The 26,141-nt window shown below is 35.8% G+C and overlaps 2 protein-coding genes across 2 annotated transcripts; one reads left to right on the top strand and one right to left on the bottom strand.

Moving 5' to 3' along the window:
* Positions 1–6,135: 6,135 nt before the first annotated feature.
* slc39a1 (solute carrier family 39 member 1) lies at positions 6,136–15,122 on the bottom strand. The gene is made up of 4 exons (XM_028443311.1): positions 14,879–15,122; positions 12,414–12,544; positions 9,557–9,874; positions 6,136–8,599 (listed from the first exon to the last, which is right to left on the bottom strand). The coding sequence occupies exons 1-4, from the start codon at positions 14,991–14,993 to the stop codon at positions 8,246–8,248; spliced, it is 918 nt and encodes a 305-aa protein (XP_028299112.1). The 5' UTR covers positions 14,994–15,122; the 3' UTR covers positions 6,136–8,245.
* Positions 15,123–16,217: 1,095 nt separating this feature from the next.
* tmem208 (transmembrane protein 208) lies at positions 16,218–23,828 on the top strand. The gene is made up of 6 exons (XM_028440801.1): positions 16,218–16,401; positions 17,218–17,313; positions 19,720–19,779; positions 19,847–19,983; positions 22,763–22,847; positions 22,986–23,828. The coding sequence occupies exons 1-6, from the start codon at positions 16,396–16,398 to the stop codon at positions 23,121–23,123; spliced, it is 522 nt and encodes a 173-aa protein (XP_028296602.1). The 5' UTR covers positions 16,218–16,395; the 3' UTR covers positions 23,124–23,828.
* Positions 23,829–26,141: the final 2,313 nt, after the last annotated feature.

Genomic DNA, 26,141 nt, shown 5'->3' with positions numbered 1-26,141 from the left:
AAAAACGAATCACATCTGTTTTCTGTCCATCCAACCTCTCTCTTATAAAAATAGTGTTAATAGTAACAACAACACAAGGAAACTCAGAGAGCATGAATAATAAATAAATAAATATAATTTATTATGGCATATATTAGGTATTGAGTGGTTTATTTATTAATTTTGGTATTTATGGCATATATCTGTAAGTATGTATTTATTTATTCATTAATTTATTTATTTGTAATCATGGCTGATTTGGTCCTCCATAACAGAAGCTTTAGTTGTTAATATTTAGGACAAAATTATCATGTTATTCCTCTTCCTGCTGTGCCTGTTATGCACAGAACAACCACAATAATTACACATGTGACACAAAAGGGTGGGATTCAAACCTCTGTTGAAGATAGAAAAAAAAACATATATATCATGTGAGTGAGTGACTTCACATCTTAACATTCCGCTGCCGACATTCCTCCACACAGGGAAGTGCTCTGCTTTAGCTGCCAGATCATGGGTTATGTACTTTGTGACTGCACATTGGAATCAGTTCATGTTGGCAATGTTAATGCTCAGAAAAGCAGCACAAAACATGGTCAGAGTTAAACAGGCAAAAGCCCAATAAATTGGATGCTGTACATGCATTTGGATAAGTTTATGGAATGCTCATAAGGCCATTTTTCTGCTCACACAGTTTGTTCTACACAGGCGGAGTTTGAGATTCTTGAAATAGACCGTCTCGAGATTTGCGCCAACAACAATGTGTGCAAAATATACAATAATGCAAAAATGATTAGTAACATAATTGATAATGTAGACTAGATACATTTTCATCAAAGCGGACACTTTCTGCTTAATTTTTTGCTGCAGTACCATACATGAACTGCTGGGCGCAGTGTTGCTTCACCATTTACATCGTGAAGAAGAATTGTGCAACAGAAGAAGAACCAACCTAAAGACAGGAAGACGAAGGTCACATGACTCGAGCGCCAAAAAATAACAAATGAATTCATATATATTTTGTACAGTCACTGTGTTTTATGACACTTTAAATATTTGTATATTATGTAGATTATATTAAGAAATGTATTTTGTTGAATAAAATTGGGAAAACTGTAATGAAAACTTTTGACGACGATGGGGGGGCAATGCTTTCTCTCTCTCACAGAGTCCACAGGTGATAGTTCTTATTGAAGGGGCGGGGCCAACAGTGTTGGTTTGTGATGTCAGAAGCCACCAAAACATCACAAACCACCATTCTCAGCCAATAGCTAAATGTAACTGTAATAGCCGATTTTCAACCCATAGAGGGCAGTCACTCTTACATCTTTACAGCAAAACGTGCCAAACTGAAATATTTGGATCAAAGTTGAACAACAATCATTCAACAGCACTACTTCATACTCAAAAAGGGGTTTTTGAGTTTAGTCTCCCTTTAAGGTTCAGAGAAAGTTATTGTCGAGGTCAGTTTGTAAAAAAAAAAAACAAAAAAAAAAGTGTTCCTGTTTGTTCTTATTTAATCCTCATTTCCCAATAATAAGTTTACTTCCAGTGAAGTAGTTTATCAAATCTAAATCTCTCAGTTGAAATGCTGTATCAGTGCAGGCTTGCGGTGAAGATTTCATCAAGGATAGAAAGTATCTAAACCTAATAGAATGAAGTGTCTCATGTCTGAGGGTTTGATGCTACAGCTGAGAAAAGGTTAATGAGCTGTGAGTAAACTCTGAAACCGTTCACTTCTCCACACACTGAGGCCTCTGTAACCCAGAGCTGGCAGACGTACTGTACTATTGTTTCTCCATATCAGTACCTCTCATCATTAGCGGACGTTTATGAATGGCCTCCTATTCGCTCCCATAGACAAACCAGGGTTAACAAGGCCTCCATGTGTCCCATCAGACAACACGGCCAAATCCCTTTGTCCACGAGACTCAGTCCAACTCCTTGATGCGTAGAAATTCCTGCTGGTGAGGTCACCGTCCGAGCCAACCAATAATCACGCCTGAACATGAGGACATGAGGAAATATTTCTTATGAAATTCATATGATGTACAATTAGTTTATTCAGTGCCTGTAGAAAAGGCATGTTTATATAAAAACAGACAAAAAGTGAATTATTTCATGGCGTCTGCTGAAAGAACAACACCAATGATCTGTTCATAGAGACGCATTAGGTGGTCGGGATCAGGGTGGAGCAGCCATTTTAAAAGTAAGGGTAGGGCAACCGTCGACTCCCAATTTAGTTTATTAAATGAATTTACTAAAACCAAAAAATGTAATTAAATTAAAAATTTAAATTAAATTAAAAATTTACTAAAGTCAGGGATACTCAACATGTGGCTCTTTATGCCTTAATTTTGATTATTATTCCTCCATAAAACTTTAAAATGGGGAAACTTTTTAACCCCCTTTTTATTTTTTTACCTTTTTCTTTGGCCATTTTGTATCTTCCTTTGTCCCATTTTTTTTTATATCCTTTTCAAAAAAAATTGACACTTTTATTTTATTTTTTTTCAGATTGTAGCTTCCTTTTGCCAAGAAATATCCCTTTTTCCTAATTTTTGTCCTTTTATTGCAAATTATTTTTGACACTTTTATCCAACTTTTGTCGATTATTAACCAAATTTTTTTGCCACTTTAATAATTTCCTTTTTTTCATACATTTTGCCTCTTTTTATTTCACATTTTTGCCCTTTTTTTTTTTTTTTACAATTGTTTGCCACATTATGCTAATTTAAGCTACCTTTTGCCATTACACACCACATGTTTTTTGCCACTCTTGGCTGCTTTTGGCTCATTTTAGTCACTTTTGGACCATTCTTTGCCACCTGTTGCTCATTTTTTTTTTCATTACTTTACTTAAACTTAACGCCGTTAACTCTTTGTTTACCTTATCGGAACAGTGGCTTTGTCAAATGGCTGGCTCTGATTGGCTGGATCACCATTCAATCAATCAATCTAACTAGACCAATACATTTTCAACAACGAATCCCTCTGTAAAAAATGAGGGGGGTGAATTTTTGCTTTTATGAAAGTGCAGGTGTTGCATCCCCCCAACCCCCCACGGGTGAGACATGTCTGGATGGGATGGATCATCACACATGCATGTACCTCAAAGTTTAATGCTGTGAATGCTGGAAAAAAAGTAGAGAAAGAACAATTCTACATTTCATTTTCTGAATTTCATTTGAGCGAGATGCTTTTGTCAAAAGCGACAAACAACACAAGCAAGAATTTAGAAAAAAGTCACAATTCAACGTCAATATCAGCATTCAACAACACTCAACATTCAGTGCTAAATGTTCACTATCAGAGCTGTTCTTAGACCATCTGACTCATTCCACCCCTAAGGACAAAAGGAGAAGGGTCAGATCAGTGTTCCCTCAACAGTCGTGTCCTCAGACATTTCTCAAAGTAGAAAGGTACATTCATTATTTGGTCTGTTTATCTATAAAACGGCAGACAACACCTGTAGGGCATCCCTAATCTGCATTATTATAATATTATCTATTATCTTTATAGGACGTGGGCACAATAAAGTCAATTCAAAGCAAATAACCCTCCACAGTGTCCTTAAAGTAAGGTTAATCCATGCCTGAATCTCAACAGCACATCTTCAGATCATTGGTGGCCTCCATGGTTTAATGTCTCTTTGGACAGAAAAAGTGGAAACCCTTTAGAAGCAAATGTATGTATTTAAGATTAAGATTAAAAGATTAAACATAGGCTTTCTCCTCTATTGGTCATATACTGTATGTTATAACGGATATTACATTTGTCCTCTGCATTTAACCCATCCCTGCAGGAGCAGAGATGGGTTAAAAAAAAGGTACTTTCAACAAAAAATAAAATATTTTTGATTTAAAAAAAGAAAAAAAAAAAAAAAAAAAAAGTGATTTTAGTCAAAAGAGACCATAAATAAACATTTGACACCTATATATATATATAAAAAAAAAAAAACAGCATTTGAACACAAGTGTTTTTTTTTTCTTTCTTCTTTGAATAAAGTGAGTTATTATCTTATTTGAAAATGTATTTTTGCGTGAAGTCATTTTTGTATTTTGGCCATGTTATCATGTATATAGGTATCACATATGTGTGTCTTTATTATTCAATCAAAAATATTTTTAATCAATAAAAAGCTTTTAATCAAAGAAATAAATTGGGGTTTTAAATGATTATTTCCATTCACACACTTTTTTTAATGGATTTTTTTATTTGAAGTTTTTTTTAGAAACTTTTTTAATGTTTTTTTTTATTATTGTTTTTTTTTGATAACCTGATCAGTGAAGCCTGTCAAGGCAACTGTGGATGGATATAGAATTGTTTTATTAATATTACTGCTTGTTGGTGTCATTCTATAGCTTTTTACTGGAGCTGTAACCACATGTTGTTTGCTGGGGCTCACAGTTTATTGACTTGATTGGTGAATTAACATGAACCCTTAAGGTGGACACATTAAATGCAAATAATCATAAACAATGACTTAGCCTAATAACTTAAAACATCTGGAGCCTTTCTAACAAATCTGCTGTTTATTTCTCATTATGGGTTGAAAAACACGCTCTTAAACTATAAACTTTTCCACTGAAGATTTAAGTAAAAGAGTAATTAGCAGTTCTTAAGCAGTGAGAAGATAAGACTGATGATAATGAGACGATTTGAAGCAGAGTTGTTTGACATTTAAGGAGAATCAGTTGTGCTTCGTGGGGAAATGATGCGTTTACAAAGATCTGCTTGTGTGAGTCAGATATCATTGTTTACAGTGGATTCACTGACTTCAGTGTGATTCATTCACTGGGATAAAGAACACATCTTTGGTTCATCTATTTATTAATAAGGACAGTGTCTAAACACGTGGGATCAACTCAAAAGTAAAGGTGAGGCGATGTATCACGCAACAAGATATTGCGTTATTAAAACGTCACAAGATGTATCGTCAAAGGGATCCAGATTGTTATGGTTAGATTTAATTTTTTAATATTGTTTTTATATTGAATTGAAAAGGTCGTACCCAGAGTAAGTATGTAAGTAAGTCCAGAGTTAAATTTATATGAAAACATGGTTATTTTTTCAAGCACAATTGTTTTTTTTATCCTTTAAAAAAATATTGTATTTAAGCCCATTATTGTCTATTGTATCGTGAACTCAGTGTATCATCCCACCTTTACTCAAAATGAAACAAGGAGAGTTATTTTCAGTCTTAAACTACCATTTAAGTCACTTTTCTGGTTTTTATAACAGCACTAGGTGCCTTTAGTTTGAATTTTTTTTGTAAAAACGCATGCTAAATTGCAGATATTGCTAAGATTACTAAGCACAACCCTGAAAAGTTTGGGCCTGGACTGAATCAACTAAATTTCTTCCAATATTTATATTCTTCTTTTGAAGCTTGTCATTTATTATTATTTCCAGGACAAGCTGGAAGGTTGTAATTGATACAAATGACTCTGGGCCATGATGTTACCACTGCCATGCTTCACATACTGTATGTATGATGCCCTTTTGGTGCAAACCTTTAGGATTTATGCTTAATATATACATCCAACCTTGGTAATACCAATCCAACATGTGCGAATGTCGATCGTGTGAATAATTTGGGAATTCAGGACAGTATCTGCTAATTTCCCGGTGTGATTTTTGAACACATTGATTGGAAGGTGTAACTTTAACTTTAAGTCATGACAAGAAAAATATAATCTAACATAATTTGTTAGATGCAAAAGTTAAGTTAAAAAAAAAAATAGAGAATAAAAAAAACAATAATATGGTATTATTAGTGCTAACAATTTAAAACTCAGCTGTTGAAAGATAACACACGAGTCAACACTCCCCCCTTGTGGCACAGACAGTCTGTAGCTGCATTAAATTACAGTAATAAAGCAGTATAAATACATCTAAAAAAGGTAGCTGAAACCTGGAGAACCAGACTAGACTTTTGTTTCATTATGATTTCATTGTTATACACAGAAAAAATGTTCTATCTGGTTATAATATTTCAATGGACAAAAACAGTTTGAATTGGTTTACCACCAATAAACACACACAACATTTTATACAGGAAATTGTCATTTTATTTCTGATCAGTCGGGAAAACAACTTTTTTTTTCCCCCTAAAAGATGAAAAATCTTAAGGCACGCATTTATATGTGCTTGTTTTTTTTTTTTTTTCAAACTTCAACATGCAGAGGTAGAAAAAAAATCACAGCTCTTCATTTTCTTTGGCTAAACTAAACATCACCTGTGACGAGAAGCCAGAAATAACGTCATCATGGCACACAGGCTGTAAATCATTGCTAAGACTTTCCAACTTTCTGTGTGTTTTTTTTTTTTCATTGCACAGAAACGTTCAGTGCATCACTTGAAGGGAAAAAGGATCAGCTGTTGCACTTTACTGCTGCAACGCCAGTGTAGAAGTCAACCAAGGTGTGCCACTGACACATTGGACCCATTAAATACGCACTTGTCGCTTTTATACCACACACACGCGGTTCGTCCACTTAAAGATGCTATACATTCAACTTTGAGACTTCAAACTCTTTAAACTGAACCACACAAAACACTCAATGGTTTTCATTCAGAATTCAGACAGAAAGAATAATACAATGAGTAAACAAAGGATTCTGAGGTTCCACAGTCATAACAAGTCAGTCCAAACATGATATTGTCATCTGTTTAACAAATAAAGGTTTCAGTCAGTTTGTAATGTGCCATACGATCAGCATGAAAAGGAAAAAAAAAACTATTGTCTCAATTGTTCGAATTTAATTTACAGTGCATTCTTTTCCATAGAAAATGTACCAGTGATTATTTCTCAAGCCTGACCAGAAAAATAATGACATTTTCTTAATAGAAATCAAAACAAAATAAATGCTCTGCTTGGACAGATTTTGTTTGTGACATTTGAGCTTGACACGACTGATCTATGGCGATTCCCAGCTGACATCGGGTTGCAAAGCAGGGCGACACACCCTGGACGAGACTCCGGTCTACAGCAGCACAGATGCATGCAAACACAGGGGTGTCAAACTCATGTTAGTTCAGGGCCCAGTTTGAGCTGAAGTGGGCCACAGATTATAGGTGGGGGGGAAAAAGCTAATTCATCATTAATGTGCCCTGGTTTGCACTTCCACGTATAAATGATATATAAATGATTTTTGTGTAATAATTTGAGATTGCTGACATGCGATATAACAACCGCAAATATTGTGGATTTTAAATACATTTTTGTATTTGGAGCAGCTGAGATATCTAAAACTTAATTAGTTGGTCACTTACAACATATTTTATGTTTGGTTTTTTTCTCTATCATTTTTACTTTCGCAATCGGGCCGAATTTGATGCTTTAAAGGGCCGGATTTGGCCCCAGAGCCTTGAGTTTGACACCTGTGCTCTAACACAATAATCAAACAAAGAGCCTTTGTGCAATGACGCCAAAGTGCTAACAACAAAGCCAACATGCTGCTCAAACATGACTTTAAAATAAGCAAAAGCACGTTAAGGCACTGCCTCTTTGATTCTTCATGTAAACATAAAGACAACATGTGTTAATGTGTTAAAATGATTCTATTAAGTATGTGTATAAGCTGGGGGTTGAGGTCAATTATAATTATGTAATTGATAATCATTTAAAATTATGATTATTATAATCATAATTGTAGGGAATCTGTTGCTATTGAAACTGTAATTGAGTTCAGATAATTGACTTTGTAAGAGGAAGGTGAAGTTTTATGGAATTATTTATTTCAGACTCAGTAATTGTGATTAATTGTAATTGAACTTTAGTTTTTGAGAATGTAATTGACATTCAGGGGGAAAATAATAACTGTAATTATCTCAATCGTAATTGAGCTTTAACTGAAAATGGATAATTGAAGACGGAATTGTAATTAAAAATTGTAATTGACCCTGGTGTGAGAAAACATACAAATACACATAAAACACAGTTCTGTGTTTCTAGCCACTTCTGGTTGTAAAAAGAGGTTTGTTAGTTTAATATAAAGTTAGTGATAACTGTAGGGATTCCTCCCTAGATGTATTGTATTTACACACCATCACATTTTCTCTCATTAAAAATTGTGGTATAGACAAAGATGTCAGGACTCCTCAGTCATAAAAAGCTATAAAAGTATCTTTAAACATAAAAAAGTCAACGTACTGTCTAGTTTCATTAGAGCTGACGCTAACCCTCCAGTTGCGGGCACACTTTTTTCTTTTTTTTTTTTGGTGAACTAAAGTGAGCCACAAACTGCAGTAATGAGGAGTGTCAGCCGTAAAACGTCAGCGCCGCCATGATGCTGAAGCCCAGCAGGATGAAGAGCACCTTGAGGAGCCGCTTTCCCGGTGAGTTCAGCTCATGTGGGAGGATCTCCAGAAAAGTGATGTAGACAAAGGTTCCAGCAGCTAACCCTTCCAGGACGGCTTGGATCAGCGCTCCGGCTCGCAGCTGGGCCTCGATCACTGCAATGCCGATGCCGATGCCCAAGGGTGACATGACGGCAAACACCCCGATGTACGCGACCACCCAGAAGGGCCGGACCTCGCTCTGGACCAGCTTAATGGATAAGCTGAACACAATGATGCTCTTGTGCACAAGGATAGCGATGCAGATCTCTAGAACCTAAAAAAAAGAAGAAAAAACTTCTTGTTGTGACTGTTTCATTGTTTCGTTTGTGAGTTAAAAGACTTTCATTGGGTTTTGTTTGAAGTGTAGACAGGCTTCAGTGAGAGAAAGAGAGCCAAAATGAGAAAATTGACCAAAATGACAACAAATAATACACAAAATGACGAGAAAAAACATGTTAAGTTGAAGTTACGTTTATTCAGACAAGGTTTTTGAGGAAATTTGTTTCGACTGTCAACCGTCAGTCTTTGTCAGAGGAGTTCCTCTGATTGTCTTTGATGTTTCCTTTGAAGTTTCGTTTGACTTAGATGTAATAGTTCCAGCGAGATTTATTTTGTCTTCTTTTTGAACAGTGGGTTAAGATTTTGTTTATTCAGACAAGGTTTTTCAGGAAATTATCATCTTCCGACAAAATGGATCTCACTGGAAATATTACATATCAGAGCCGACTGCTGATTGCTTTGATGTTTCCTTTGAAGTTTCCTTTGCTTCCGCGTAATATTTCCAACAAGATTCTTCTTGTCTTCTTTTTGAATAACTTCAAAGCGATCAGCAGATGCCTCTGACGAAGACTGGCAGTTGACAGTCGGAACGTGTGAGGGGAGAACAAGGTGGAAAAGTTGTCTGAATAAATGAAACCTTAACATATTATTCAAAAAGAGGACAAAAATAATCTTACCAGAAGTGGCTTTTACTCATATGTAATGAAAGTGGGTTAATCGAGGTTGATTCCAATTCTAGTTCAGTTTAGGTCAAATAAATGCACACAAAGATTTATCTTCATATAAAGCTGTAGAGAATTAATGTCCTAATTAATATCCTCACTCAGCTTTCTATGTGTCAGTGAAACCTAAGCTGAGCAGGACTCCCTTCACACAGAAGCTTATAGTTTAGTTTGTATTAAAGTGAAAGCAGCAAACAAACAGTCGGCTTCATTTTTTGATCCGTCCTCACCTTCGCCTCGATGTTCTGCAACCCGATGGCGAGACCCTCAAACACCGAATGAATGGAGAGCGAGAGGAAGAGCATGAAGGAGCGAAAGGAAGAGTGAGCCTGGAGGTCCACGTGGACGTGGTGGCCACTGCTGCCCTCCAGGTCTGGGAGTGCGACCCCCCCGTGTCCGTGTCCGTGTCCATTTCTGCTGTCTTGAATGAGCGGCGAGTGCTCGGCCGACGAGCCTCTCCTCTCTCGGAAGTTAAGGACGATGTTCTCGAGTATGAGAACCAGGAAGAAACCCCCGGCCATGATGAACTCTGGGAGGGGGAATTCCGTCTGAACCAGACCAAAATAAAGAATACATTTATACTGAAAGTACAGAACGAAAGTCAACAGCAGGGATGGGGTCAATTATAACTGTAATCGCGTAATTGGAAAAATAAGTTGCTGTTGTAATTGAGTTCAGATAATTCACTGTTTAATTGCAATTCGCATGGAAATTATATAAAAACTTGTCATTTATGATGTAAACCTATGGAACCAGTTCTATGGCTTACATAAAAAATATATAAATCTAGAAGTATACAAACACAAAAAAGGCTCTGACGCCCACACCAAAAATATTAATAACCAATATTCTAATGATTAAAGAAGCCTAACAAGGTAACAAAGTAGTGGTTTACTGTATTTTACAGCTTATTTAAGTAATGGGTCAAAACGGACCTGTTATCATAAGAGATGCTAACAGAAAGCTAACACAAGAGGAAGGTTACGTTTAATATTAAAGGCTCAGTAATTATAATTCATTGTTACTGAACTTTAATCACTGAGAATGTAATTGTAATTGACTTTCAAGGGAAAAATAATAGTTGTAATTTTAATTTCTACAAATTTCCAGAAGAAATATTTGTCTTCATATGTAAAAATCTACAGTATTGTTCCCCCAGCTCATTACAAACTATTGGTAGTTACAGATTAATAATAACAGAGAATCGACTTATGCAAAAACATTCAGACATAGTTTTCTGTAACTAAACAGTGTTTTACTTTATGTTTTTTTCTTTGTGTTTTTCACCCTAATATTAGCATGTCTATTATTTCTATACTTAATGTTAATTTCTTATTTTTTTCTTTGTGTGACAGACACTTCTTGCTGATTTAATAAGATTACAAGATTAAAGTTTAATCCAGCAGATGCTTTTATCCAAAGGACTGTCGTAGCAAATTATCTAATAATGTTTAATGATGCATTTATATTTGTCATGTGAGTATGATTAAGGGGATAATTTGTTTTTTAACTCTGTGCCTGTTTTCTCTTCTTCTTCTTCTTCTTGGGGGTAGCCATTACACACACACACACATCATATACATATACACACACACTCACTCACATACACACACACTCACTCACACACACACACATCTAACTTTCACCCCGACATCGAAGGTGTCACCTCCGGCAGACTGACCTTCCCCCCCTGGTCTCTTCTTTGTTGTCTGTGGAAGGGGGAAGGTGGGACAGTGGGATATAAATGTGGGTGAAAGGAACTTTTGGGCCCTTCTTCTTCTTCTCCTGCTTCTTCGCATCTCTCCTTTGGCCAGAGGAGACCACTGCTTTGTCTATCCCGCTTTGTACTTTTTTATTTAGTTTAGATTAAATCATTTTTTATTACTTCATCATCTCTGCTGTCTGGTCTTCATCATTTATCACCACAGAGTGTGTTTTCAAGTCAAAGACGAGGTAACCGTAAATTTCACCGTAACAGGACGTACAACAGGATCAGTTAAGGTTAAGGGACTTGCTCAACACCCCTCAGTGATGGCCCAGGTTAACCCTCTGATTATAATGAATAACCCGTACACATTCTCAGATTTATCCAGAAAGTCTGAAGTTAGAATTAAATGAATCCATATTAAAAACAGATCTTAGCAGTAATGAGGGTAGACATCTACTGTAGCTACATGACTGTATAGAGAAATCCTCTTGAGAACAAAAATATATAAACACTATAAACGCATCTATTAATGCAAAATTAGCCACTACATTATAAGTGACACCACATAAAAGCCATTATTAAGTCAGTGATGCTCAACTTGTGGCTCTTTATGTCTTAACTTTAATTTAAGGGGGAAACTTTTTAACCCCTTTTTACCTATTTCTTTGTCCCATTTTGCAACTTCCTTTGTCGCATTTTTGCCCCTTTTCAAAAACTTTTTTCAGACGTTAGCTACCTTTTGTCAATCAATACCACTTTTTTCCTATTTTTTATTTATTTTTCTCCTTTCTTACATTTTTTGGACACTTTGAGCTAACTTTTGCGCAATAATTACCCCTTGTTTCCTTTTCCTCAACATTTTATCTCTTTTTGTTCCACAAGCTACCCTTTGCTATTACATACCACCTGGTTGTTTTTATTTGCCATTTTTTGGCCACTCTTGACTGATTTTGGCCCATTTTAGTCACTTTACGCTCTTCGTTTTTGCCACCCGACATTAGCATGAATAAGGTGTTATGAAGTTGTTACTAAGTGTCGTTGTTACCCTAACCCCCACAAGATCCCTCCACTTAACCCAAAAAAATGCCAACATAGCTCCAAAGGTGTCATAGATTAGTGAACGACACTCAATGACAGCCTTTATAACACTTTATTCATGCTAATGACAGGTGTCGTGTCATATTAATGACAGCGTAATGTCAGCCTTATGTATAAAACCATAAGTAAAGTGTTACCAAATGAATAATAAATAAATAAAAGACTGTTTTGTCAACTTTTGTGCCCAGAAAAATGTCTATATAATACAAGGACACTTGAATCTATAACAAATTCTCCTGAAGGATTTCAGGAAATGTGTTGGGATCCGTGGCCTCACCTACCTCTATTTTCCTAACATCCAACTCCGCTCTGATGTCCGATAAATAATCTGGAATGATGTCGAGAAAACACGCTGCCAAGAAAACGCCGCCGGCGAAACAGCTGATGAGACTCAGCACAATGCGATGTGCCTCTGCGAAGGAAACCAAACAATAAAGTCTGCTTTTAAAGATGAAGTGATGGGAAGAGCAAAAGGAAAGGTCAGATTCACTGATGTGTTATACCTTCTTATCAAATACCAAACACTCCAATGTTCAGCACAAAGACTGCCTGTGTTAACAACAACAGGGTGCTTGATGTTGTCCATCACAACTTCCTCATCCAAAATGTCAAGGATACCACGTTAAATTGAGCTCTGGGGAACTGAATGAAGTTAGTGAAACCATTCCTGAGCAAAGCAGGAACGGGCGACTGTGGGTTAGTGGAAGAGTGGGTCATCCACAAACCAAAGGTTTGGGGTTTGAGTCCTGCTCCATCCAAGTAATTGTTGTTTTGTCTGTGTGACTTTACACACATTGCCTCGTATGAATGTTGGTGGTGGTAACATAGGTGCGAAATGTTGGCCACGCTTCTGTCAGTCTGCCCTAGGGCAGCTGGAGCTACATTGTAGCTTACCACCATTGGTATGACTGATGTGAGTGAAGGAATAATGGCTTCTGTAATGCGCTTTGAGTGTTCTCCAAAAAAGTGCTATATAAATCCAAGCCATTATTATTATTATTATTATTATTTCCCACAGTGCTTCCTTACTTCTTCTCAGATAAATCAAAGATATACATATATTTTATCATCTTGTATATAAGAAAACAGATCACTTAAGAACATGTGAACAATTTAAGCATTTATATTGCACAACTTGTTTTTAATATTCGATTTTGGCCCAATATCAGAAAAAAAAAAAAAAAAAAAAAAATATATATATATATATATATATATATATTGGATTATATCGGTTTGTAAGGGATGGGTAATATGAACCAAAAATCATTTCTCAAAATGGCGATATACGATTTAAATCTCAATATTTTTAAAGTCAGTTTTACCAGAGAGACAATTCTCGGTCAAATTTGCCGATGTAAAATGCCACACAGGCACATTTATTAACCAATAGCAGCACAATATGTGCCACTTTTGGCTTTTTCTCCTCTAAGAGACAGCACGTGTGAGTGAGTTCTGTAGTGTGGCTTGTTTAGGGAAAAGTCTGGGTTAGGACACACTCAGAAAACCATCGAACTGTACTTTTCAGGCTGTTCTGAGAAGTGGTGAAAGCAGCAACTCCTAAGACCAGTATTTTAATACAAAATAAGCTATCAAATAAAACATATTGTTAGAGGCGATATTGTCATTTTAAATATCACCAAAATAGAAATCTCAATAAATCTTGAATATATTGCCCAGGCCTACAGGCCGTTAAGGCCTTTGTTTTTGTTTTTTTAATTATTTCTAATGCAGAAAAAAAAAACAAAAAAAAAAGAAAACGACCCGCTTCATGGTTTTGTTGATACGTGTGAATGCTGAGTCAGCAGAGTGGTCAGTTCCTCTTAATGCACATTTTTGATTTATTTCCTTCCACATTTGTTGACCGATGCACATGGTTCTGCTTTTTACAAACATACCTGCAAGTTTTACCTACTTAATATTATCTTCACTCATTGTCAAGTGTTTCCAGCACATTTCAATCAAAAAAGACAAATAAATATTTATCTTTTATTTGAATAAGTTTCTACTACCAGATCGGAATTACTTTGACTCACAAAAATAATTCACTGTTTTTTTTTTTGTTTTTTTAGCTACTATTTTCATTTAAATGAATAAGGAACCACGAGTTATAGAGACTTTGTATGAATCAGGTGACCTAACTGAAACACTGGAGCTTAACTACAATTGCTGATTTGTATCTACAAGCTTGATAACAGAAAAAGAGCCGGATTGTTGTACATGTATATCTTTTTATCAACCTTATTAAAGAGACTACTATTGTTTTCTAATCTATCAATCTGTGGCAGTTTTAGGTGCACAACAATGAAGCATGAACCCAAATAAATAAAATACACAAAACTATGAATCTAAGTGTTTTCTCACCTTTAATTAAATGAGACTAGTTTGTTGTTATCGCTTAATCATCAGTAATCTATTTAATTCAGATAATCGAGCTGCTTTCTTGGTCACCATTGATAAAATCATCAGCCAGTAATTACCATATCAATATGTGAAACTAAAACATGTGATTCCCGTATGGAGTTCAGCTGCTCTGTTACTTTAAACCCTGGGACGTCAATGGCTCACCAGAGTCCGTTACAATAACAGACGATTTATTATTAGCTGGTGATTTTCTTAAAAGGCTGCTCAAATATATGGTACATTTAGTAGTCGATATGCATCAACAACTCATCCCGTTTCATTCGGGCTAAAAAAAATAAAATAATAATAGTGTAAAAGTACTTAGATTTGATCGTCTCCAACTGACCAGTGCCGTTGGTGTCTCTGAACCATTTGATCCGAACGGGGATGAATCCAAACAGCAGAGTCAAGAAGAGCAAACCGAACAGAGCTCCGAGTTTCACCTGCAGTAAGTAATCCATGACGTCAGGCTGACAGTAATAATCATAAAGTAATTAAATAAACGGTGGAGCCTGAATAAAACCCGCTGACATGATCAGCACAGGCTCAGATATGAGACTAAAGAGTAAAATGCTGTTGTTTTGCTTAGAGTAGCTGTACGGAGGCTGGGAGGGGCCAAAATGCTCCGCCTTAATGAATGACAGAGACGTGGTGCTGTTAAAAAAAGAAAAAGAAAGAAAGAAAAGAAAATCAGACATTACAATTGTTGAATTACAATTATATATATATATATATATATATATATATAGATAGATAGATAGATAGATAGATAGATAGATAGATAGATCAAAAAGGGAGTAGGATGTAAGTGAGTGAAATGAATGAATGAATAAAAAATATCAACTAAATAAATACACACGTTTTAACCAGACGTTTACGGTACTGGATTTAAACCTTTTATGATTCTAAATCTTATTCTATGATTTAATATTTACGCTGTTGAAGTTTGATACATAGAACAAAAGGGGAGTAGGATGAAATAAGTGAGTAAAATGAATGAGTGAAGAAATAAATAAATAATCACTAAATGAATAAACAAATTTTAACCAGACCTTTACGGTAGTGGATTTAAACCATTTCTGGTTCTATTTTTTATTCCATGATTTATTATTTACGCTGTTGAAGTTTGCGGTAATATTTTTTGATATATTGAAATAATATAATTATATCTACCACCTGACCGTGGCTCAGGTGGTAGAGGGTCGTCTATAGTCAATAAACAATGCATTTAGATCTCATTATAGTAAACCCAAACTCTTCAACAGTTCAACAGTAAATAATAAGATTTAACTTAGAAAAATAAAAAGCTTAAAACTTAAACTTTACATTTCTAGGTGTAGCAATGTATTGCTTATAGTTATGTTTTAAAGCGATTTCTGTCTTATTCAATAATCAAAAAACTTCCTTTAAACATAAATCAAAATAACAATACTTTGTCAGTAAAATTGTTATTTATTTCAAAGTGGTTATTCATATTTATGCAATAACTTTGTCATATTTATGTTTACATTTATATTGTTATTTTGTGTGTACAGGTATAAGTGGGTCTGAAAATGAATGAATGAATGAATGTTTATTTGTCTGTAGAGTAGACTAGTTGAACACAAATTTCCTGGTGATTTCAAAGTTCACCAGCAGGTGGCGGACTTTCTCCTTCAGTGTCTACCGTCGCGAACGAATGACGTCAAAGCGGGGCGCCGGAAGTTTCCCAGCTTCTGAATGCTGATGTGTAGTAAAAGTGCAATCGAAGGCATAGGGACAGATTCAGCTGTGTTTGATATAAGAGTAGAGTTCAGTCACTGAGGAGGAGACACGAAGCTTGATGACAGAGAGAGAAACTGTGGAGGAGGAAGAGATCTGCTGATGGCGGTGAGTTAGAGGCTTAAAACACACGGAGGGAAAGCTTTATCAGCCACTTCACTGCTGTGTCAGAGTGGCTTCAGACTCATGTTACCTTGTGTGCACACACAGACCAATGAGCAATTTTCATTTTTACATGTCAACACACATAATATTTCAGATATTATTACAGGATTCTGGTTTTCCTTCTCTGGAGTTTTTTCAGAGTAAGTTTGATTTGAAAGTACTAATAAAAGATTGAAGTAAATATCTTTAGTATAACTCAATTTACATTTGCCAAGATTTTTCATTCACAAATCTATGTTTAAAATCAAACTAAAGACATGTTTTTCACATTTTCTAAACAGATGAAAATAACAACTTTTATTCCGAAAATTTGATCTAATGACTTTTTTTCGACTGCCAACTGTCAGTCTTCCTCACAGGCATCTAGTGATTGCTTTGATGTATCCCTAAACCTGCTAATTAAAAAATTCCCAAATGATCTCTGAAAATTTTTGGTTTAATTTATTTAGTCCTTGATTTTTTTTATGTTGCCTATGTATTGTGTTACTATTAGTTTTTGTATATATTTTTCTAATGTGGCTGTCATTTGTCAATATAAAGACAAAAAAAAATAAAAAACTTTGTGTGCACATGTAGATATATCTTGCAGGAGATGAGCTATGAACTACGCTGATTACAAATGAGTTTTAATGGAAAGTTAATCAACAAAGCAGAATTATAAGAGGAACATACAGTAGATGGATCAACTTATTGTTCATTTCAAAGATGAAAACATTACAGACTGTTGTTGAAAGTGTGTTTTTCTTTGTTTCCATTCAGCCCAAAGGTAAAGTTGGCACCAAGGGAAAGAAACAGATTTATGAAGACAATGAGGCAACTCTGAAGTTCTACACCAGAGTTATCCTCGGGGCAAATGTAAGAACATAATGTGATGTTCGTTTGTTATTGTTGTCCTGTTGTTAAATGTGATAAAGGCCACATTTCTCTTTGTGACATTGGACATTTGGAGATGTGTGCTATTGCTGTGCTTAAAATATCAAGATGTCCTCAGATGTCACTAAGTAAATACTAAGTACTTTTTCACCTGTAAATATTTACAAATTAAGGCTATCGTAAATAACTCTTATTGAATTATTAATCTATAGATTTTAGGGATGTAACGATTCACTCAACTCCCGATACAATTCACGATACTGGGTTCATGATACGATTCTCTCACGATTTATTTTACAAAATGGGACTGTAGACAAATGATGATGATTGAAAAATATTCCTTTATTTTTTGGGGGGAAATAGAAAATACTGTACTATTTTATTTTTATTTTTCATTGACAAAAAAATCCCCTGATAAACTATTCAAAACAATGCAATTTAACTAAAAATAAATCTTGAATGGAATAAATAAGGGAATAATACAAATGAAGAAGAAGCCTATTCATTGAAATTCTCGTTCTATAGTAAACAATGCAAAACTACATAATAGTTCTTTTTCTTTTTAAAAGTGCAACTGAAAATGTATTTTGTGCCTTAACAATTGGACTTAAAAGAACAGTCTGCACTGTATTTGCAGCAGATATTGTTTCCAGTAGTCGGTTGGGATGCAGCTGTTCTGTGCAGTGAAGAAGAGATGCTATGCGCTAGCAGACAGAGCTAATATAAAAACGTGACTTTATATTACTCACGTAATATTACAGATATTTTTTCGGGGCTAAAGGGGTAACGAATCATTTATGAACTTGTTTAAGAGTAGAAAGCGGCCAGAAACAAAGTAGTAGCAGATTCCGCCCACCGCCTCAGCATTTGGACAAGAGAAGGAGAAATATATAGCGCCCTCTGCTGTTTCAAAAAAGTACTGCCATTCAATTTTCAGAGAATCGATATGAACCATGATACCTATAAATCGATTTTTAACTGCCTTACGATTAATCGTTACATCCCAAATCAATTATTTATGGTTAATCAATGAATCCTGTAGGACAAATCACATTTTGCAGGTTTAATACTTAAATACCATAATTAACAGATGTGATGCAAGAATCCTCTTGAGCTCTTTTTATTGCAAAACAAATAAAAAATATAGAAAAATCTAAAGATATGATTTCACAAGAATGTTAAAGTCCCAATAAGCAACATTTCTCAAATAAACACAACCACAGTGTTTCACTAAACAATGCATTTAGATCCAAATAGAGGTACAACAAAACTTTTCAACCAAAGTTTAACAGTAAACAATAGAATTTCACAATTAACTTAAAAAAAAGCAAAACAACTGAACATTGTTTTTTAGTCAGATTGCTATTTATTTCTAAGTGGTTATTCATATTCATGCGATTAATAACTGCTTTTTATGTTTACATTTCTATTGGGATAACATTTTATGATTTAAAATGTTTAAAATTAAAAGAGCAGTACCAGTCACTTTGTTTTCATAAGCAATTACTAGGGGTGTTGAAAAAAATTGATTCGGTGATATATCGCGATATTACGTCGTAGGATTTTCAGATCGATTCTAAATGCATCCATGTCGTTTTTTTAATTTAAAATATATATATAATTATTATTATTATTAATAAAAAAAAATTCAACCTTTAGTTAACCAGGAAAGTCTTTTCCACTGCAGGAAACATTGTAACTGCACAAAGAAGTGCACTGAAACCTGGGCATGTTGATCAGCTTGTGTTTTTTAAATAAAATCTAAAAAGAAAATACTACGTTTCTGCATTTATTTGTTGTTTTAGGCATATACCTCAATTAAGTTGTACTAAAGTCATGTTGCACTAAAGTCAAAGTTGGTTGAGAAGCCACAGGCAGATTATTGTTATTTTTTTATTTTAAGTTGTTGGCACATGGCATGTTAAAGCCAATGTTTAAGTGTAAAATATGCCAATAAAATATATTTCATACATAATGTTCTCATGAAGGTGTACACGTTTACAGATTAGTTGTTTCTTAAGTCATACATTAAAAAACGCACAATGATCACCTTATACTTTAATAACGGGATGTATCGTATCGTATTGTGTCCTATGTATCGGGATATGAATCGTATCGCCAGATGCCAGGCAATACACACCCCTAGCAATTACATTTTTGAACTCCTATTTACAGCATTATCTCTACCTTAATTTATAATAAAAGTGTACAATCCCACACTGTGCAGGCCAGTTATTATTATTATTGTGTTGTATTTCCAAACATTTCATTTACGATCAACTCCCGTCTAACATCTGGGTAACAAAAATGAAGTGTAGATACAAATAAAGTCATCTTAATCGTATTTATGTTTTTTTAACCTTACTTCACTCACTTTCCTCCCTGCAGGCGATTTACGCCGCTGTGAATTTATTTATCTTCTACAGTTCGTCTACCTTCTGGACATGGGTAGGTGCATGATATTTTGGTAGTTTTAAGTGTATTGCTGCTTCTGAACACGTGGTGTCTCCTGCAGCTGCTGCTGGTCTTTGCTCTGGCCGTGTACGTGGGCAGTTACCGCACCATGTCGGCCATGGCTAAAGCTTCGTTTGATAAGGACGGAAATCTCCTGGACGGAGGAATCGACCTGAACATGGAGCAGGGGATGGCAGAGTGAGTTCACAATCCATCCACTTTAAAGGGTACATGTAGTGAAAATGTATGTACCATGTTTAATGTATTACTTTTTTATATATATACTGTATAAAAAACACATTAAAGGACTTTTTATACCTTGGGGCCTAAACACCCTCTTTGGCGCCCTCTTATATAGTGTTTTTTTTATACCAAGTAGTTGATATTTACAATATTGTTATAATAATATCAGAATCATTTCTATCACTTGCATAGTGGTCTTCACAATACCTACAAAGATGAAAAATTGGCAAAATTACTTTTGACATTTCTTTTTATTTTGATAAATCAGAATCAGAATTCCTTTATTAATCTCAGGGGGAAAAGAAAAAAGGGTTTCATATACACATAAAAGAACACAAACAAGGAAATAAAAGCAAACTTACACATAAATGTTAGTAACAGGTTCAAAATACAAATTGTTAATATTTTTAGAGTAAGGTATTGCACAAAAAAAACAAGATAAATATAAAATGATTTATATTATTATTTCAATAATTTAACTGGGTGGGGAGTAAAACTCTTATCATTATAATTAAAACTAATTAATAATAATACTATCAAGTTTGGTATCCTAATAATATCAGCCCTTTGGCGCCCTTAGCGTTTGCCAACTGTATATATCCTATATAACGGGCCACCTCATGGCATAAACTATGGAGAGTCGCCATTTTGCCCGGGATATTATGCATGTTTGTTGATTTCTGTTAGCTGTTGCTAGGCAACAGTATTCCATTGGTCCACAATTTCTGAACAATGTCTGAGTGTAAAGCTAATAGTTACAACAAGAGAAAAACCCTGCATAAACATTTCTTTTGTTTCTCTAAGCCAAATAACGACACTGAGTTATCCAGACGTTGGCTCCATAATATCGATACGGGATAAACACAAACATTTTTTTGTTCGGAAGCAATTTGTTGATATGCGAGGACCGTTTCAAGCTGAGCTGCTCTGAGAGGGATCTGCGGGCTAAGCTAATCAGCTAAGCTAATGTGCACGAAGCAAAAGCTACGTCTGAAACCAGACGCTGTCCGACAGAATTCCTTCACAGAAAGTTTAATTGCAGCTTGTAAACGTAGTTATTCAGAGCACTACTACGTTTCTGCTCACATGGGTGGCTGTCATGGCACTAACTGCACCCCCGCCGGATTGTTCCCTCTTATTTCCTTTGGCTAAATGATGAACTCTGTCAGGAGAACTTACCTGTTCATTAGGGCACCATCCTCGTTGTCGCACCCTCCCATCCATGAACAGATATCCTTTCACGGTCAGTAAGTATCACAGCTTCCAATGGGAAACCAACTTCAACACAAGGCTGCCTGAATTTAGGTCACTTCATTGTTTATTTTGACCATAATTACAATCACTTCTTACTGCAGTATCTTTAGTGGCCACCAGAGGGCTTTATGAGTCACTTTGATACATGAGATGTATTAGAAACTTGCTGCAGGCATGAAGCACCACAGAAGAATATTAGATTGTACCTACGACATAAAGTGAATTAAAGTGTTTTCTAAAATTTTAAAAATGTGTCCTAATCTTTTGTTGAAGTTTAAATTAAAAAAAACTAAATAATAATATTAATAATAATCATCTGATTTTTTTTATTACTTAATAATAGTTATGAAATTGAGTTTTACGATTAAGCATAGACAATCCTAAATATGTACGGTACATTCCACATCTAGGAGAGCAGATTACAGGAAACCGCTTATAGTTTCACCAACAATAATATACGTGTTTTTAAACTTTGGAAGGAAAAACGTGGAAACTTCTCTCTGTAAAAACCAAGGCTGTGTTCAAAATGGCACATTCTATATATGTATATATATATATATATATATATATATATATATATATATATATATATATATATACACACACACTACAAACTCTCATCCTTAATTATGCATGTTTTCTTTCTCTTTCTTTCTGTGTTTAGTGTTTGTAATATTTCTCAAGCCTCTGTGACACAAGTATTTTCCCCCTGGGATAAATAAAGTAATTCTGATTCTATATACTATTAGTATGATTAGGATGATGAGCAACGACAGCAACAAAAACCTAAAGCACACTGAGGCTAAATATCTCTGTTGTTCTGAAAACATTTTCAGTGAAAAAGTGACCAAGTACATTATCAACATATATCATTTGATCCAATCTGAGATTTTGAAAACAAAAATAAACAAAACTTAATTATTATTATTTTTAGCAAAAATTAAATTTCCGGCAGTGTGCATGTGCGTGCTTGCGCATATATGCACATATACAATCTCAGTACAATGTGAACCCAGTACATGACACTGGTCCCAGGACAATTTTACGTTTTGCTCGCAATGCATCATGGGGCGGTTGAGTACGGCTACTGTGTCCACTGTGCATACTACTTAAAAAATGTCCTGATATAGTATCCATCTCGCATACTCAATCTTTTCATACTATTTAATATGAACGAACACACTATATTCACAGACTTTGACGCATAGTAACGTATGAGTAGTACAATAGTATGTGATTTATAACAAAGCCCAAGACTGTTTTAGATTTGATCAAATCAGGATTTAATTTCTATAAATTAAAGGTATATTTAAACATCCTATATCATGAATAAGCTGCAGATGACGATAGTGTCTAAAAGCAGTGATGATGTCAGAAACAGCTCTGTAGAGTTTTTGGCACCTTTCTTTCTATCAGCCCAGCATCGTTCAGTTTGGTGAGAACACTTGAACACATCATACTCACTGTGTTTTTGTTTCAGGCATCTGAAAGACGTCATCCTGCTCACCACCATTGTACAAGTGCTCAGCACACTCTCCTCTTATTTCTGGTACCTGTGGCTGCTGGTGAGAGCTTCAGTGAAAGTCGTCCACTCCACTTTACACTCTTCTTTCCCAGCATGCTTTGCTTTGCTCAAGTTGAAGAGTTTGATTTCCCTCCTCTGTGTGTGTGTGTGTGTGTGTGTGTGTGTGTGTGTGTGTCAGGCTCCAGTGCGTGCCATGCACTTGCTGTGGGTGAACTTTTTGGGCCCGTGGTTCATGGCAGAGAACCCCTCAGCCCCTGAGGAGGTGAACGAGAAGAAGCAGCGAAGACAGGAGCGCAGACAGATGAAGAGATTCTGATGGAGCAGTATTATTTTTTATATACTCACAATCTAATATACAGAGTGAAGCTCTCATAAGTTATTCAGGAAGCTATCTTGTCATTACGTGGAAACTTGTTTCAAATCAGATTCTGTGGCCTTTCCTTTTCCACATTTGTTTTTCTTGATTGTCCCTTCTGTCATTCAATTTCCTACTGTGTACCACAATCTAAATGACATTTTCCAAGTGAAATGATCCTTTGATATCATTCGTCCTGCAGAGGTATAGGAGTTTAGCTAACGTGCATACCGGTACCTTGGTGGATAATGGAGACTGTGATGTATTGCTACATGCTTTTGGCTCCAATTGCAGTTTTTTAAAAAAAAAATGGGGTTTGTTCTACCTGAAACATCAAATATAAAACGCCTTGAAACTGGATTGTTTTTGTCGTTTTTAGTTGCTGATCCTTTCCCGTATTAAACACAAAAATCATTTGCATTTGATTGTGTCTGTGATGCAGCCTTTTATTTGGACAAATATATATTTTTGGGTCAGACATTTCATCAGGAGGTTTCAGATCATGTCTTTGGAAATTCATATATTTATATATATATATATATATTTTTTTTTTTCCAACTGCAGCAGCCTGTGACCGTCATATGGCTTTATGACCTCACTTAGTGCTGACCAGTCTTTGTTGATGAAAGAGGAAACAGTTTTATATTAAAAAAAAACTCTGTTGTGTTTGTGCTTTATTCTTTCCATCTTATTAGGCATTTTTCATCACCTAATTATATCAATTCATTGACTTTACATCAAACACAAATATAAATGTGCCACTGGAATTTATTACCTTTGACAAAGTTATTGCCGGGGTTTGTTTTTTGGGACAGATTTTGGTGAAGATTTTATGTCTGGGCATGTCTTAATTACTCTCAGTGCAACGCCCATAATCAAGTCCTGTGTTCTAAATAGCATACTAACGTACTACTCATACTAAGTCTGACGTCAAACTTACAAGATATTATGGAAAGATTGATTGTGCGAGAAATACCTGGATGTATACTGTAACTGGACATTTTTGAAGTATGCACAGTGGGCACACTGGTCATACTCAACCGCCCCATGATGCATTGCGAGCGGAACATGAATTCGTCCTGGGATCGGCTTTACAAGCTAAAAATCAAACATTCTCTTTTCAAAACAAAAGCATCACTTCTTGTCTTTCATTAGTTTAACACTTTTACAAATAGGGCTTTTGTTTTGAAGTTAACCGGAAGTTTAGTGAGTTTTATGGATGTTGATATTCTACTTGGTCACTTTCTCGGTTAAAATGTTTTCAGAACTTTGAAAGGTGGAGAATCAACAGAGATATTTAGCCTCAGTGTGATTTGGGTTTTTGTCTTTCTAGGTTTGAAATGCATTCTGGGAAACTTGGAATTACACTTCAGTGGGAACGGTCCATCCTAATCATACTAATAGTATATAGTAGACAGTATATATTCATTAAAGGTGCAGTCTGCAACTCTTATAAAAGTGACTTTTTGTCATACGTATTAAAGACAGCTTTACATCAAACTAGTAGTTTGTGTGCAAAAAAACAGGCTCATTGAGTCCCGCCCCCTGCTGCTCCTGCAACTTTTGGCAGATTGCCAGAATGCACCGCGACCGAGCAAAAAGAACCAATCAGACCCAGGATTGTGTTTGATGGGCTGTCTGACAGCTGTTGCTCACAGGCCCCGCCCTTTCCTGAGGCTGTAGCACCATCTTTTTTACAATGTGTGGTTTGGAGGAGTAGAAGATGGAATTAGCGACTTTTCTGTTTGAAAGGTAATTACTGCTCCTTGATTTACATTATGTTTGTTTTGTAATTGTTACACTAGAACTCTGTGGTGAATGTGTTTGTTCATGTGCACGCAGCAGCCTCCGTGTGGGCTGCTGTAAGTGACACTGTGTTGTTGCTGCTGTTGCTGAGGTGTGTGCACATAGAGAGAGAGAGAAGCGCTGCAGTAATATGCTTTTAACAGTGCATGTTATATTACTGTGATGTTGCTGTCTGGCTAACGTTAGCTTGTTAGCTCCTCTGAGGGAGGGACTTTGGAATGTTTGGAGGCAGGGCAAGAGAGCAGCGGGGAGGGAGGGTGAGAGAGGGATCTGTGAGTCTCGGCCTGCACCTTTACTACTTTACTACAAATGTAAGTACTGCGTACTTACATTTGCTCTCTTCAGTGCATCTTTCTCTATGCAGTGAATAGAGCCTCCTCCCCTTTAGGTGCAGGTTATTAGTGAACTTGCACTAAATGTCTCTCCTCTGTCTACCCGCAGATGACAAAGTTAATTTTGTGATTATATTAGAGCTGAAAAGTGAGCGAGTCGACTGCTAAAAGCCCTGATCCACGAAGCTTTCCCTAACTCGGCAAGCTCCAACCTGCAGCCTTTAGGTTTGACACAAAATTGCCGAAACGATGGGAATCCTGTTGTAAGACGAGAAAAACAGCAAGACATCACCAAAGTTTACCTCCATCTGACGCATAAAAGGCCTCAGACAGCTCTACCTTCTTTACTTGGTGCATTTTTCTTAAATTACTGCTTTTACATGTATTACCCCCCCCCCCCCCCCCCCCCCTCCCCCCCTCATCCTGGCCCTGTGGTCTTTTACTGTCTCTATTATAGGGTTATAAACAAAGTAACCAAAATTAGAGCAGCACGGCATCCAGTTGTCAGACCAATCCCAGATGTGGGCTTTGAGAGAGACCATACTGCAGTGTAATTTAGTACCAGGCCAGTCACTCGCACGTAACCCAAAACCCCCTCCAGAAAGCCACATAGATGTATACACACAGGGAGTTTTCTTTGAACATGTGAATTAATGTGTGAAAATATTTACATTATTACCATTTTAGTCAAAGCTTTAAAAAGGTTATCTAAAGTAACCATAGCGATACACATTGATACCTCTGGGGAATGAAAAGGGAAAGTTAAGAAGTTGTACTTGGAATAAAGAGCTTCAGAAGTGAGTCCCCATGATGGCGAGTGGGAGGATCTTTGTTTACCAAG

This window comes from Gouania willdenowi, chromosome 3 (genome assembly GCF_900634775.1).
Source record: "Gouania willdenowi chromosome 3, fGouWil2.1, whole genome shotgun sequence".
NCBI lineage: Eukaryota > Metazoa > Chordata > Actinopteri > Blenniiformes > Gobiesocidae > Gouania > Gouania willdenowi.
Note: the sequence above shows the minus strand (reverse complement) of the source record. Positions and strands in the feature narration are given on the sequence as shown.

Excerpts from the sequence above, each read along its gene's own strand:
- tmem208 (XM_028440801.1), top strand. Across the intron at positions 19,780-19,846 it reads CGTCTACCTTCTGGACATGG|CTGCTGCTGGTCTTTGCTCT; the intron begins GTAGGTGCATGA and ends TGTCTCCTGCAG. Across the intron at positions 19,984-22,762 it reads ATGGAGCAGGGGATGGCAGA|GCATCTGAAAGACGTCATCC; the intron begins GTGAGTTCACAA and ends TTTTTGTTTCAG.
- slc39a1 (XM_028443311.1), bottom strand. The coding sequence starts at position 14,993 with ATGGATTACTTACTGCAGGTGAAACTCGGAGCTCTGTTCGGTTTGCTC. Across the intron at positions 12,545-14,878 it reads CAGAGACACCAACGGCACTG|AGGCACATCGCATTGTGCTG; the intron begins GTCAGTTGGAGA and ends TTTCCTTCGCAG. Across the intron at positions 8,600-9,556 it reads TGCAGAACATCGAGGCGAAG|GTTCTAGAGATCTGCATCGC; the intron begins GTGAGGACGGAT and ends TCTTTTTTTTAG.